The following is a 15,214-nucleotide window of genomic DNA, read 5'->3' on the forward strand; positions in this document are numbered from 1 at the left end:
AAGAACAAATTTGTCTGCTCTGACAAGCTTTAAAAGCTTGTTACCTGTTGAGTAACAACAAGAATACAATTTTTTTACAGGAATAAAATTTTCACATTGCTTAGCTTTTGCCTAGAAGATTTTCAGTGTTATACTTACCTGCTCATATTTTCATCCATTGTAAACAAGCCATAAAGAAAACAGATTAAGCCAACAACTGCTGCAAGGAATACCATCTCGGTGTAAAATCCCAGCCAGGCAAAATAGATTCCAATCTTCTCACCATAGTACTTTCTGAATACAAAAAAAAAGCAATTAATAGGAACACAAAGCAAAATTTAAAACAGTAGTAGAGCAAACTGGCCAGAGTAAAAGCGAAATACTTGGCAAAACTCTCCTTTAACAGAAGAGCAAATGCACTGAGGTACTGTGGAAAATGAGGGCTGAAACTGGCCACAAGAAGTTACTCAAGCTGTACGAACAAGGTGAATGATCAGGAAATACGGCCTCTTTTGTCCCTTTTTTCCTCCTAGCAGAAACTAACATAAAAATCGCTCTTTCCTCTTTTCAACAGAATAGTGTAAGTGAAGATTTACTTTCTGATTTTTCCAAGGAGTTACACAAATGAAACAGCACAACAGTTCTGACCATATGGTTAAAACAAATAGGTAATCCACAGAAATACAACCACTTGTGTTACAAACAAGGAAGTGTAACCTGTGAACAAAGCAACATTCTGTTGTATCACGTCAGCTGAAACAAAGAGATCTTAAGTGAGTTTAAATTTGGGGTTAGAACTAAGAGCCAAGCTTCCAAACTGATTTTATCCATATTTTTTCAAGTCTGTGGTGAAATTTTAACATTTCAAATAAACCTTTAACATGTTTTGCAGAGATTGTTTAAAAAATCTGAGGTATTCTATGTAGGTGTTTCTTTAACAGCTGAATTATCTGTGATATACCTGACCCCAGGAGGACTGGAAAGAGGCTTGATTTGAGACAAAGCATTTTTCCACTTCTCAGTAGACAGCTCTGTCATGTTCTCCCAGGACATAGTGCCCAATTAATATCCAGTTCTCACTGGATATTAAAAGAGGCAAAGATTTCCTGATGCCTTAAGTTTTATATATTTCAGATTCTGTGCTGCTTTAGTGTGTAGCTCGGAGCTGCCGATTAAGTGATGGTAAGCTCTCTTCACAGAGCAGGTAGATAAAACAATCCTCTTCTAGCTGGGGACCAAGGACAGCCTATGCAAGTTTCAGGCCCAAGAGCATAAACAACGTGGACTAAAGAGAGAAAACAAGAAGGATAGGACTTCATAACCTAAATCTATAATTGGACAATGAACTCCAATATGCTAAAGGACCAAAACTTATACAAGTGTGAGACCTTGTGACGGGTCGTCCATTTTGTGACCATTTTGGTTCATCTTGGGTGTAGCCCTGGCTGGGCTCTTGTGCTGCCCAAGGTCTTTTAAGAAATACCTGCTTTATTCTTTAACTCTGGGTAGCTTCTGTTCTATGTCAGCCTTCTCAAGGCATCATTCCTAGCAGGATCAAGTTACAGATGAATATACACTGCATTCCAGTGAAAAGCAAGGAAACATAACAACCCCCAGGCAGTACCTCACCTGATAAGGACCAAAGGCTGCTCTTTGTAGAAGCGCAGGAAGCGGGCCCACTCCATGTAGAGCGTGTACCTCTCGCTGTCACAGTTCGGGTCGCTTGCCTTCTTCCAGTACTGGCACTGTGAGCAAATCAGAGGAAGGGGGAAACACCTCAGCAACAGGCCCAAATACTACATTGAAAGAGACAAACAGGAACGATGATGCACCCCTCTGAAGACTGTGGTGTTGGTCATTATCAGGTATCTTAACTGCCAAATACTATGAAAATTTTGGAACTTCATCACCTTCCTAGAAATTAAACAGTGCAAAATAACCACAGTTTCTGACAGCTTTTGCAATTTTATTTTGTGCCACAGAACTCCACTTCTAGAAATATTTGGCTATGTCAATTATTCACCTCGTGATCTTGGTTTTCCTTTTTTCTGAATGTCTCTCCATCACAAAGAAAAGCATGAAAATTGGTTTCTAAATAAACCAATAGAAGTTTAAGTAACCTAAAGTTTGCATTTTGAAAATATTCTGAGAGATTACATAATTATTTTTAGACAAAGATTTCCGAGTCTGTCTCACAAGTTTTAGAATTTTTTCATAAGATTTCTTAGCATTTAAAGTTGGTTGTAGTTGTATAGAAGAGATTCTTGCCTTTTACTGTCTGTGGTTTTGGTAATCCCAACAGTATAAAGTACCTCCCAGCCTACACTAGCATTCTAGATCCTAATCAGCCAAACTTTCCTCCTGAAAACCTAAGGAATGTCTATTTGCTCAATTATTTCTTTTTCTAAGGAAAATAAAATATTTTCAAACATTTAAAAATATAAATCTATATACAGTATTTAATAATGTCTTATGGTAGAATCCAGAGATATAAATAAGCAACTTAAGTTCACTAAAGCATAGTGACATCTGAAATAACCTTTAAAAACACAGAGAGAATTTAAGATTTAAGTTAAAAATTAAACACAACATTTAGGAGGAAAAAATTTAAAGCTAAAAAACCCATGTAAAATACTGTAACCCATCTCTCTCTTGTTTTCTCCATGGAATTTCAGGACTAAACTCACACATGTCATATTAAAAACTGCAGACCTTACAGCAAAAGTAAACATAGTATTTTACTATCCTTACCACATTTGCAGTATTCAGTATTTGCACCCAAAGGTCACTGGGAGATGGACAAGTCACCATCCCACACTCAACTGGCAGGGTTCAGGCAACCTATCTGACTTCAGTCCCAAAATGCTATGATCCCAAGAGTTTTTCTCTAACTGCAGGTAGTGCACAGTACTGTGCAACTACAGCATGTGTGTGTGCACACCCTATGCACACACATTGCTGAATGTATGCATCTGCAGTAGAGATTCATTCCTAAGGTACTACTGCGTGGTCCGTGCCATCAACATTACAGGAATGTCATGGAGTAAGTCTCTAAAGAAATGATGTGACTGACACATACTCTAAAAACTCATTTCAGCACATAAAAGCCAAACAGTAGGACTGACAGGTATGTCTTGCGTGTTATAAAACAGAATCAATTACTGGGACCAATTGAAAGGTTTGAGTATATTTTCGTATCTCCTGGAACAGCAAATGTCACAGTAGATAAAAGAGTGCAAACACTGGGAAATGCTCAAGGGAGCAGAAAGCCAAAATACTTACATCATGAAGAGGATATGCAGCTGTATAGGTGCCATTGTTTAACAGTCTCTTAATCCCAAGTTTTTTCTTCCCTTCTTCTGTTCCATATGGGCAACGTGTAAGAACATAATTAACCTGAGATTCAAGAATGAGAATTTCAGACATTTCCTATTCTAAGGCCATTTAATAGAAATCTATAATAGATGTGCACTGTGTATAATCTGCAAGAACAACATGCAAAAAGGTATTTCTTCAGAAGACCTTATCACATATAAGAATACTGGGGGCACAGTTGCCTTGTAGACATCCAGAAGATCAGTTCCAACAATTATTCTGTATTTCTAAGAAAGATGCACAGGTACTCAGGCCTCTCTGGACCTCAGTTACCGTGGTTTCTGTACTCCTTCCTTACAATGAATATTCCAATGAGGCCGTGTAAATCTACATATAAACATAAGTAGCCAAATTCACATACGTACTATTCTGTTTCTCATGGATGGTGAGAAGAAAGTGCTCTCATCATTAATGAGGTACAGCTCCTGCTTGTCCTTGCTGAATGGTGCTGTGAAATAATCCGGTTCAGGGTGCATCACCTTCTCGGGCAGCCTCAGTGGGAAAAGCACACAGTCCAGGGGGTTCTCTACCATGGGGGGAATGTCATTTTCCCTGATGGGAACTTTAATGTTCAGCACTTCTGCATATGTGATCAGAACCTCCCACGGTGCATGGATCTTCACAAAAAAAAATCTTGCCATCTTCAGATTCCTGCTCCAGAAAAGTTAAATCAGACATTTGACCAAACTGTGTTTTACTGCAAGATTTATGGGAATATTTTTCATATAAAATGTATTGCCTTTTACATATTTTTAAAGGATTTAAAAACAAAGTAGGAGGGAATAGAAGGATCTTCTGTGTGTGTATATATATGTATATTTACTGAGAAGCTTATCTGAGTGGTTGGCTGTTCATAAAAATAACCTTTGCATTACTACAAGCTCACAAAGGCTTTTCAAACTATATTAATCTCATACACTGAAGCATGAAAATTCTAATTACACTGGAAACATGAAGAATAATCTTGTCATAGGCCTCATGTAACATGTACGTTCTTCTAGTGCTGCTCTGCATTCACAGTGGAAGTTGGCAATCAGAAGGGTTTTTAATATTGCTCCATGAATTCCCTACCTCTGGATGTTACAGAGTCTGAATTTCATCAACAGTTATTTTACTCAACTCAGCCTCTGGCATGCTGACTCCATCAATCAAAATCACACGTCCTCCAGTTATTACCGCAAACAGTACCACTAATCAAACATCCTCAAGGTTACAGGGTCCTTCCTCATAATTAGGAGGAATCATCCAGTGGGCATAACTAATCCAATCTCTGCCTTCCAAACTTGTTACTCAGTGTTAGGTTGGATTAAAATCAGCTGTAAGCATACTTCCCATTTATGTGGATATAAACCCAATCGCAGCTATTTTGCCTTCTTGTTATGAAAGCAAAAGCAAAACCAAAAGCTTTCTCTTGAATCAAAATTATTCTGCTTCCACAATTCTTATCAATGGATCTGGAAAAAGCACTCAAATTAACCTTGTTTCCCCTAAATTAGTCACACTCCACTGAAATCCACGAGTTTAATTTATAATTTTTCTCAGAGAAAGAAAGTGGTTTATTGATTTCCAGGTCCTATTCTTTTTGGTCCTATGGGGTTTTTTTTGTGGTTTTGTTTTTTTTTTTTTTTTTTTTTTTTTTTTGTTTTTTTTTTTTTTTACCTTCTTGTCTTCTGTTTCTAGCTCCAAACCAGCCTTTTGCAGGTTGCTCTCAAATTCTTTTCTCCTTTCCTGAAAAGAAACAAAGACACTTTAGTAACTGATGAAGTTAGCAACTAATTGGTCACTCACCAATGACTCACTGGGTTTCACTTCTCTCAGCTGCCCTAATGACAACCCCTTAAAGCTATGTGACCTTCTCAAAGCAAGCCGACAAAAACCAGCCAATACACAGAGGCCACTTTCTAGTGAGGGCCAGCTTTGTGATGGGAACCCAACAGGAACTGCACTGACTAGCCACAGGGCACCCACTGGGTAGGAAAAGGCTTGTTCTGGGCTATCTGGGTCATCAGAGAAGCAACTGATGTCTTGTGTCTAGAGCACTTCTGACTTCAGGAGGCTGGTGTGTGGGGTGTGTTCAAGTTTAGCTACATTTCCAAGAGAAAGATGAAAAGAAAAACTCCGGAAGCTTACAGCTTCTGAGTGCTTACAGCTTTGTCTATTTACCTCACCTATTTATTTTGCATATTTATTTATACAATTATGCCCGATACAGACATTCAAGTACTGATTACAGACAATTCAAACAGTATTTCACAAACATCACTGCTAAGACCAACAAATCCCTGCATGTGCTTAGCTTGCATAAAGTCAGCATGGACTTCATGCAGAGATAACAACCCTGCCCATGGCACTGTTTGGTGGCTGCATGACTTGTGTGAGCTTGATATTCTTCTTGAACTCTTTTTTTTGCAAAGTAATTCCTAAGTCATGTCTTTAGGCAAGAACATTTTCTTCCTCTCCCTCCCTGTATAATTTTTGCTCCTATTGAGAGACTGTATTAATTTCCTCTTAATTATATAAAATTTGCTGAAGAACTGCCAGAATAACAATAAATTAAGCCAAATATTGAGCTCTACTCTCTTCAAAATGCACAAGCTAGACCACAACTTTATTCCTAACTAACCCCTGCCATGCTGTCTAATGTTTCTTCTACTGAAAAGTCTTAAATTACAGTTTTCAAACATACTTAAAAAACCCCAAAACATGATAATTTTCAGCCAGTTTTCTTTTCCTGCATGTCAGTGAGGAGTAGACCACCACTTTTGCATTTCAGTTTGCATAACCTACTCAGACAAATGAATGCAGATTGAAGAATAGCTTTCATAGCCCTCAGATGTTTTCCTGTGTTAGTGGCCACTCATTTTTATGTGTCACATCTGATTCTGCCAAATATTACTAGATATTAAATTAGACACTGGACTATATAAACTTACAAATAGGATAACTCCTGAGTTCTAGCACCTGCTGGGGGCAAAAGCAATTTCATGCACTATTTTTCCCACAAACCTGCCTAAATGCAACTGTATAAACATGTCAGAGAACTCTGGGCTGCTGACATGACAATCAGAGAACACCACAAATAAAAGGTGACCTAAGAATGTATGTTATGATGCTACAGAAAAGCTGACATTCAAGCCTAGTATCCAAAGCTATATGCTACTCTGGATTACCTTTTCTCCTACCAAAGCACACTGGTGTGTATTCTTTCTCCAGCAAACACTGGAAGAGAGCCAAGCAAGTCACATCAGAGGCTTCTCTGCCACCAGACACCAGCCAGTTTCTCTCCAGCTGTGCAGCTCCAGAGCAGACAGAGCCAAAGGGTCTGGCTCCATCTTAATTATCTTTCCTTACAATACACTGAAGTGTGACGAACTGCAGTGCTGTAATAGAAATTATGCTCTTTTTACCACCTTGCTTTTCTCCCACAAGCCCCCTCCTGAAACCCATGCAATATACTATACTTTCCAGTTAATGGGAAAAACATTTTTAAAAGGAAATCAATCTGCTGGGAAAAAAAAAAATCCTCTCCCTTTTCTTGTCAAATACTGGATTTCTTCCTGTCACCATCAAAGGCTTAAAATGGACAAAATGCATCCTTGGACCAGAGCTGGTTGTTTTTAATGTGCACTTAGAATTTTAAGCTTACTGCCCCGAACCTAATAAACTATCCCTGGTGCATATATTTCTGACTCTGCTTTAGATGCCAATCTGCAGTCAAAGAGGCACGAGGGAAGCTCTGTAAGTCATCACATCCACCATATTATGTGGATATCTCACATAATGTGGGATAAGCATTATCATCTAACGTGTTGGGCTGCAATGAACCATCCCAACTAAGATTAAAGTCCAAAGTCCAGCAGTACTATTATGCCCAGCAATACTATTATAAACACTGCATAATCAGGTACCTAGGGAAGAGAGATAACTTCTACAAACTCAATAGTGATAACAATGCTGTTACAACAACTGGTAACAATGCAGGTCCAAGTCCTGGTGGGTCCATTCTGACTCAGCATATTCTGTGATTCTTTAACTCTATGAATTCCTGGCTCTGCACAAGACACTCCAAGAGTCACACTGTGTGCCTAAAAGTGTTGTGCAAATGCTTCTTGAACCCTGTCAGGCTTGGTGCTGTGACCAGTGCCCTGGGGAGCCTGTTCCAGTGCCCCTGGGTAAAAAACCTTTAGTTCCTAACACCCAACCTAAACCTCCCCTGACTCAGCTTCATGCCATTCCTTTGAGTCCTGTCACTCACTGGTCTCAGAGAGAAGAGACTGGTAGTTCTCCCTCCTCTTCCCCTCACAAGAAAATTGTACACTGTGATGGGGTTCCCCTCAGTCTCCTCTCCTCCAGGCTGAACAAACCAAATGCCCTCAGCTGCCTCTCATAAGGCTTCCCCTCAAGGCCCCTCACCAGCCCCATGGCCCTCTTTTGGACAGTCTCTCAACCTCAGTCTTTTTTTATATTGTGGTGCCCAAAATCACACACAGAACTCAAGGTGACACTGCCCCAGCTCAGAGCAGAGCAGGACAATCCCTCCCTTGCCTGGCTGGTGATGCTGTGCCTGATGCCCCCCCTAAGACCGGGCTGGCCCTCCTGGCTGCCAGGGCACTGCTGACTCATTGAACTTGCTTGTTGGGGGTCCCTTCCAACGCAGGGTATGCTGTGATTCCTTCTGCAACTACCAGCCAAACTTCTGCAAAGCTGTGTGGTGTGGTCTGAGCTCAGACTGAGCCCAGCCTTCAGCCACTCCTGCAGACCTGGGGGTGCAGCTGCTAACAGGGCTAACAGCAGCAACAAGCATCTGATACTTGCTGCCTGTGGCTCCCTAACTCTGGCCTGGCTGGTACCTCTAAGAAAGCAGAAGATTCTGTCGGAGATGATGAAAACTGGGAAAGGAACTCAATAAAATTTCCTTCTTTATCTCTGTACCCCACTGGGGACAGAGAGACTTTGCTTCCAGTCAACACAGGGGTGGAGTTACTTTGCACAGAGATCTAGGAGTCCTAATGCTCTGTAGTTCTTCTGAAAAAATATACTTATGGACAATAAAGACTATGTTGTGGTCATACATCAATACTTTGTTAGATATTTTTATAAATTCTATTATTTTTTCGTGTTCACATACATTTCATATGGTGGTAAAATATTTCCACATCTGCTGGAGGCTTTAAGGAATAATATTGTCTCAAAAAGTTGGAATCCTAATTTTTATTCAGAGACCTTTGTGGTTTGGATCTATTAATGTAGCTTATAGAAGGCAAGTTCAAAACAGCTGAAGGCAAGTTCAGAACAGCATTCCAGTTGAAGCTGGAATGTATCTGGGAATAACAAAAAGTTAAAAGTCGTTCTGCGTGAAACTAAGGGAGAAGATGAAAATTCTGTCTCTTACATCTGTATCAGGGATATGCTGAAACACACAAAGAAGATATTTATCCCATTCTTAGAAATGCAGAATAAAGGTGTTTCCTTGAGACTAGGAAACAAAACCATTTGTCACAACTGTTATTCTCCTCATATAAACACTTCTATTCTTAGCTGTTCCATTTTACTGCATCTTTGTATTACCATAAAAGAAACATTTCTTTCTATGGTAACTGTACAATAGCAAGTACAGTGTATATCAGACAAATTCCAGAGGCTGCAGTTCATCAATATTTAAATCTTGTTACCACAAAGACAATAGCACAGAACTTGTATGCTAAGAAGTCTGCACTAATTTATGGACATACTAATTGCATAAAGATCTATGGTGAACATAATTGTAGGGCATATGCAGATGCCCCATGAACTGTGTAAAGAAATTGGTATCTCCATGACTGTTTGTCCAGTGACCACAGAGTTTATCTACAGGGCCACTGACCTTCCTCCATGAGGCCATAAACTCTTTTGCAAAGAACAGCCATACACAGAATTAAATATCACAAGACTTAATGTGGATGTTTAGGCCTTTTGAAAGACTGAGATATTCTCCTAGGAAGTGCATTTTTATGTCAAAGAGGAAGGGCAATATTAGCTACTAACACATGGGCTTTTTCCCATGTGAATCCTTCAGTCAATAATGACACCCATGGACATGGACTCTGGTCTGGCAAAGATTCCTACAACCTCCTAATGAGCCATAAATCAATGAGAAAGAAACTGCTGCACACAACATGAGTGAGTGCCTAGACTGATCATCTGACTCATTTTCCTTCCCACCCGAAACATAACCTAAATAGTATGCATTTCTTCCCTCATTTTAAATAATTCAAGTATGACTAATGGGAAAGTTTAAGAGTTGCTTTGACAAATTTTGTATGGGTATCTTTCTTCTCCCTACATTGAGTGGCCTTCTCTTCCTTTTTGAAATGCATTTTGCTTCAGGGGAGAAGAAGGCATCTAGCAAGGACTACAGCCTGACAAAAAGTCAGGGTGAGTTTGAAAAAGTATGCTTGTATATAAACCTATGGTATCACAGTTATCAAATAACCTGGTCTCCCAAGAAAATCTTTGCAATGTGGCTAGCTGAGCAAAGCTGACTGAGATGCTTAATCTGGGAAAAGCATCAAACAGAGACATGACACATTTTTGGATTTTTTTAACGTAATAGGAGTAGTATAGAGGGGCTGTGTTCTATGCTGGATTGTATTTGGATGCAAGGACAGGCAGCAGAAGTTCTTAATGAAAACAGTATTTTCTTCATAAAAGAATGAAAGCAATATGCAATTTTTTTAACAGCCTAATCTCACAGTATTTTTCCAAAGAAAATTTGAATTTTTAATTATGAAATACTTCAATATTACAAGATAAAGATTGTAACTGTTCTTTGCTTCAAAGACCAATAGTTTTGATCATGATTTTGTCATAAGCATTGGTGTAATTAGTTTTTTTTCAGATATCCTTATTTTTCAGAATAATAAGATTACTTGAGAATGTAATTTTTTAGTGTCTCTCTCCTTTTTACATTTTTTTTTGATCATGAATATACTTTGGAATTATATAGTGGAGAGACTAGTTTGTAAATGTAACCTCTTCTGACTCTGAAAGAAGGTAGCGAATACAGAGAAAAAAACAAATTTAAATCCTTATTTTTTAAAATATTGTGCTTTATATAAAATTTGTTGTCTTGATTGCTTCTCATTGTACTGGATTTTTTATATAGCTTGAATTTATGTTAGCCAAGTGAGACCTCATGTGTCAGTGTGAGCATGTAACAAACAGGTGTCATTAACTGATTCCATCTGGCCTATTATTACCATTCAGGCAACTGGGTCTTGCTGGCAAGTTCAAGGATAATCACTAACTGGAATTTTAGAGAAAGTTTGTTTTTGTGCTCTGTTACATAGGAGGGGTCTTCTCAAAGCCACTTTAAATATTCTTCTAGAAGAATGAACATGCATATGTAGACAGTGGGTCAAACACAGGGAAAAGCTCCAGGAAAACATGCTGTGTTCGTGTTACTCAGAGTATATTTTAAGAAAAGAGTCTCAAAAGTATGAAAGGAAAACTGCATTGAGTCTTGGAGCTAAGAATCTATTTCTCCTCTAACTACAGTCAAAGGGTATGAAAAATTAGTCATTGTTAAATCTTGTTTGGATGACATCTGCTTATTTAGAAGAATAATCCTCCTTCATTTGAAAGTATTTACAGGTGCGAGTATTTACAAATATTTCTCCAAAGTCTTAGCTAGACTGTTAAATGAAGAAGCAAAATAATTTGGATTGCTTTGCTCCACTGTATAATATATTGCTCAGCATAAGTAATGAAGAGTGATCAATTCAATAAACATAGACACAAGAATCTAATAAAATGGATCCTGACAAACAACAGTAAATTACACAGAAATGTTCATATATGGAATTGCTATAGATTTTTTTGGCAAATTCTATTCCAGATGAGTCTAGTGATCTGAAAGGGTTAGTAACTGATATTCATCTTATTATAAATAAAAATTAAGAGGGCTTCAAAAAGACACACTTACCAACTTTTTTTCCCATTCCTTATTAAGATCATCCACATAGGAGAGAACAAAATCAATTCTCCTGACACCATCCCTGAAGAAAATAGAATCTTTGCTTTGATGTCTTTTATCAATCTGTAGAAAATACAGGCATATGAATAAAAGAAAAAGCACTGCTGCTTCTCTAAAATATCACAAAAGGCAAAGAAGTTCCCCCATATTAACACAGTTCTTCAGTTTCTTTACAGCTGAAGATATATTTGGGCATGTTTTACCAAGGGCTACATCTAGTTTAAGTAATTTCAAAATTAACTGCATATGTCCACAAGCATTACATGTAAATAACTGGTACAGGAAAAATAAATATATATATATATGTTAGTGTAGCAATACTTGTGAATACTTGAAGCAGGTAGCAAAATGTAAACTCCATGCATTTTCCTCTACATAATAACATTCACTACATCAATCACCACAGAGACATATGTCCCAGCAATGACCATACATAAATACAGCTCACAAAAATACAGAGGTGATGTTTCAACATTGAGTATTTACTTTCATGGGGAAAAATACACCTAATAAAAGATATCAATGTAACAGGGTAATTAGTATTCCAATTGATCTATTAAAGGTCATATTTTAATTTACCAACATGCTAGAATGTCCTAGTAACAACATCCACCTTTTTCACTAGCAGGCCACAGTAATTAATGTTAGGCAAATAAAAGCCTGTAACCTCACTCTCCTAGGGAAGTTAACTCATTAGGTAATATGGTTTGTTATCATACCAATATTCAGCTCTATCAAATCACATACAAGACATACAGCAAAGTGCTTTCCAAGGAAGTGAATATTCTAGTTTAAATGTATCTCTGTGCTGAGGAAGGTTGTTACTTTTTCAACCTATCAGCAAAAGTGTATTTGTATAGGGCTGAATTGGGGTTTTATTTTATTAGAGTAGGAACAAAACAGAGCATTATGTCTCTATTTTTTCTCTCTCATACCATGCAAGGAAGCATGTGTTCCCTGAGAAAGCACAGGATATTTATTTGTAACTGTGAACCTTGCTACCAGTTAACAGAAGGCGCCACACAGTGAAGCATGTTATTACTGCAGCATCCAAACCACTTGCAATAGCACTGATCACTGCTTTACCCTGAGACGTCGCTTCAGGAACAGATTATACTTCCTTCCACTCTGCTGGAATAACCAACAAGTAGTTAGCAGGCCCACTGTTTCTCTCCAAGAACGAACTGCTTCAAGCACGTACACCCCAACTACAGTGAGCAAGAAATCCATGTCCTTTAAAGCTAGGAAAAGCCTCCAAACATCAGAAAAACACAAGCATCCACAAATAATATGACTATCATGTCTTTTTTATTAAAGGCAAAGCTGGGCTGGAAACCCGTTTGGACCGTAAAAATGTTTTAAGATAATGATTTCTATAGTACTACTTGCTATCATTTGGATACTTCAGCAGATTTTAAAAAGAGTAGTAAGAAAGTGGTTTTGAGTGTAGAGCAAAGGTACCAAAACACTGGCTCATGCATAGTGCACGCATGTTTCTGTAATGCTCGTGTTTGGTTGGACCAACTGGGACATAAAACAACAAATGGCAAGCATGTAATTCCAGAGCTGACAAAATTACAAGCAATAATAGCCACATAATTCATGTGTTTATCTTTAAATAGGCTGAAATTAAATAAAAATAATTGAACATCCTATTGGTGCACAACTTTATGCATCTTCATCAGACACACTAGTAACTGCTGAAATTAGACACTTGAGGCAGCCATGCATTATCGAGAACTCCTGTGTTCTGATCCTAGCCCTTGGGGAGGTACAAAACTCTGTTACAAATCAATGCAGCACAAAAAAAGCTAAAAGAAATTATTTCCTGAAAATGCTGCCATCTGTTCTTTGCCTTTCCTCTTCAGCAATTCTGTTAAGGTTTTTATATATTTCTTGAGAAATAGCTACAGCAGATCAATTCGACTACTTTGTATGGCTGAAATCAGGACAGCTACCTCAGAAATGCTTTTGCTTCCAAATGCAGAACATCATCTTTCATGATTAAATGGTTCACAAAAATCATGAAATCCAAAAGCCAAAAAGAAAAAGCATTTTTCTATTCTATTTTTACTTAGAGGTTTAGGTCTTTCTTTGCAAATATAATTGCAACTACATGCAAACTGCAAGTTCAGATACTAAGTTAATCAAGTTAAAACAGTGCATAGAACCACGCTAACATCTGTATAGAATCAACAGTACTGTAATTATTCAGCATTACAATAAGTAAACCCCAAAGTGCATTCTAACAACTTACAATGTTAGCAATTGTCCCAACCACTGATTTAAAAAAGACAGTGATTTCACAAGCACAGAAATTGTTCTAGTGCACTAAATTCATATACACAAAGAAGAAATAAAACAATAAGCAATATTTACTTCAAAAAAAAAAAAAAGCTCCTGCCAAAAGAGCACCCCAAATTGTTTGGGTTGCATAGTTATAATTAGATTATTCAATACAACTGAAGAAGTATTTTATCTTTACTGCCATCAAAATTTGGTCGTTTTCTAAGATGTATCAGAATCCTCAGCAATTAAAGGTCTGACTACCAATTTAAAAAGATGCAGTAGTCATTGTCAGATCTCCTTTTAGAAGGGGAATACTTATCACTTCTTTCTCTTTCTGGGGATTATCCTTTGAGACATAGGATTATTCATTGTGGATAGTGACAGGCCTGCTTATTAACCCATAAATTATTCCTTTCCATTTTGCTGCATTTGGATTTCACAAGGAGAACAAGATCAGTCTTGCACATTCACGAAGGTTTGTGCATACATGTGTGCCTACAAATTTAATGTATATAAAAAGTTTGTAATTTGCATTGACTATCAGTGAATCATTAAACATCTGTACATCTTATTTCTTAACAGCTCTTTCCAGAACGGCATAAATGCAGTTAGTGATCCTCAACAACCTGCAGTCATTAAATGAAGGTACACCTCATCACAGAAAACATCCTGAAATGTCTTCTTCCTGCAACACAAGTAACCAAATTAAACCTTCCCAAAACAGTACAGATAGCAAGCTGAAGCTTTTTACTCATTAAGTTACACCCAGTGCGGAACTACAGAAGAGATGGGGCCCTGAGGCATATGGTGAAAACTCCAGAAGCAACAACCACAAGTCATAACAGGAGAAATTCCTACTGGATGAGAGGCTGTGGTTGAGTGGGAATGGGTACAACAGAGTGTACTGCTAATCTCCATCCTCAGAGATAACACAGCCTGATTATGCTAGGCCAGGACTGATCTGCACTGACTGTGCAACCTGATCTACGTTTGAAGCCAGCACTGCCTTGAGTAGGAGGTCAGCCATCCAGAGGTCCCTTCCAATCCAAGTTCACTGTAGGATCCTATGCAATCACATTACTGCAAACATTCAGCAATTACCACGGCTTTCAAAATGTCGAATAAATCCATCAACTACAAAGCAAGTTCCAAAACCCACCTGTTCAAAACACAAACAATGCCCTCCTGTTATCCTGTAATAGCTTTCCAGACTCATTAGTCTAGTTATCTCTCTAAGAACTGTGACCACTCAGCTTGCAGACACATGTGCTAATTGAATGCTGTAATGGTCTATCATGAAGAGATAATTTTTTTTTTCATGTGGCTTAAGTGCAAACTAACAGGATTCATATGGTGTTATATCAAGAGTTATAGTTATTCTATATTTGATGCTTTCTCTCTAGACACCCAGCAGAGGCTGGAGTATTGGACCATGTCCAACCAAACAACCCTCCAAGTACCTAGGCTTGCAATACTCACCTCAGACACAATCCAAAGCCCTGCAGTAGGAAACCCTGACTCAACAGGACAGGTGACAGGAGAGACCAAGATGTCAGC

The 15,214-nt window shown here is 38.1% G+C and overlaps 1 protein-coding gene across 1 annotated transcript in view; it reads right to left on the reverse strand.

The window, feature by feature from the left end:
• Window positions 1–3,816: 3,816 nt before the first annotated feature.
• Window positions 3,817–15,214, reverse strand: part of LOC128789698 (uncharacterized) — a 38,049-nt gene continuing 26,651 nt past the window's right edge. Inside the window, exons 6-8 of the mRNA XM_053945867.1 lie at window positions 11,318–11,431; window positions 5,014–5,082; window positions 3,817–4,005 (exon numbers count right to left, since the gene is read on the reverse strand). Coding sequence (XP_053801842.1) covers window positions 3,919–4,005; window positions 5,014–5,082; window positions 11,318–11,431 — 270 coding nt within the window. The 3' untranslated portion in view covers window positions 3,817–3,918. The remainder of the gene's footprint in view (window positions 4,006–5,013; window positions 5,083–11,317; window positions 11,432–15,214) is intronic.

The sequence above is a fragment of the Vidua chalybeata genome, chromosome 6 (genome assembly GCF_026979565.1).
Source record: "Vidua chalybeata isolate OUT-0048 chromosome 6, bVidCha1 merged haplotype, whole genome shotgun sequence".
Taxonomy (NCBI): Eukaryota; Metazoa; Chordata; class Aves; order Passeriformes; family Viduidae; genus Vidua; species Vidua chalybeata.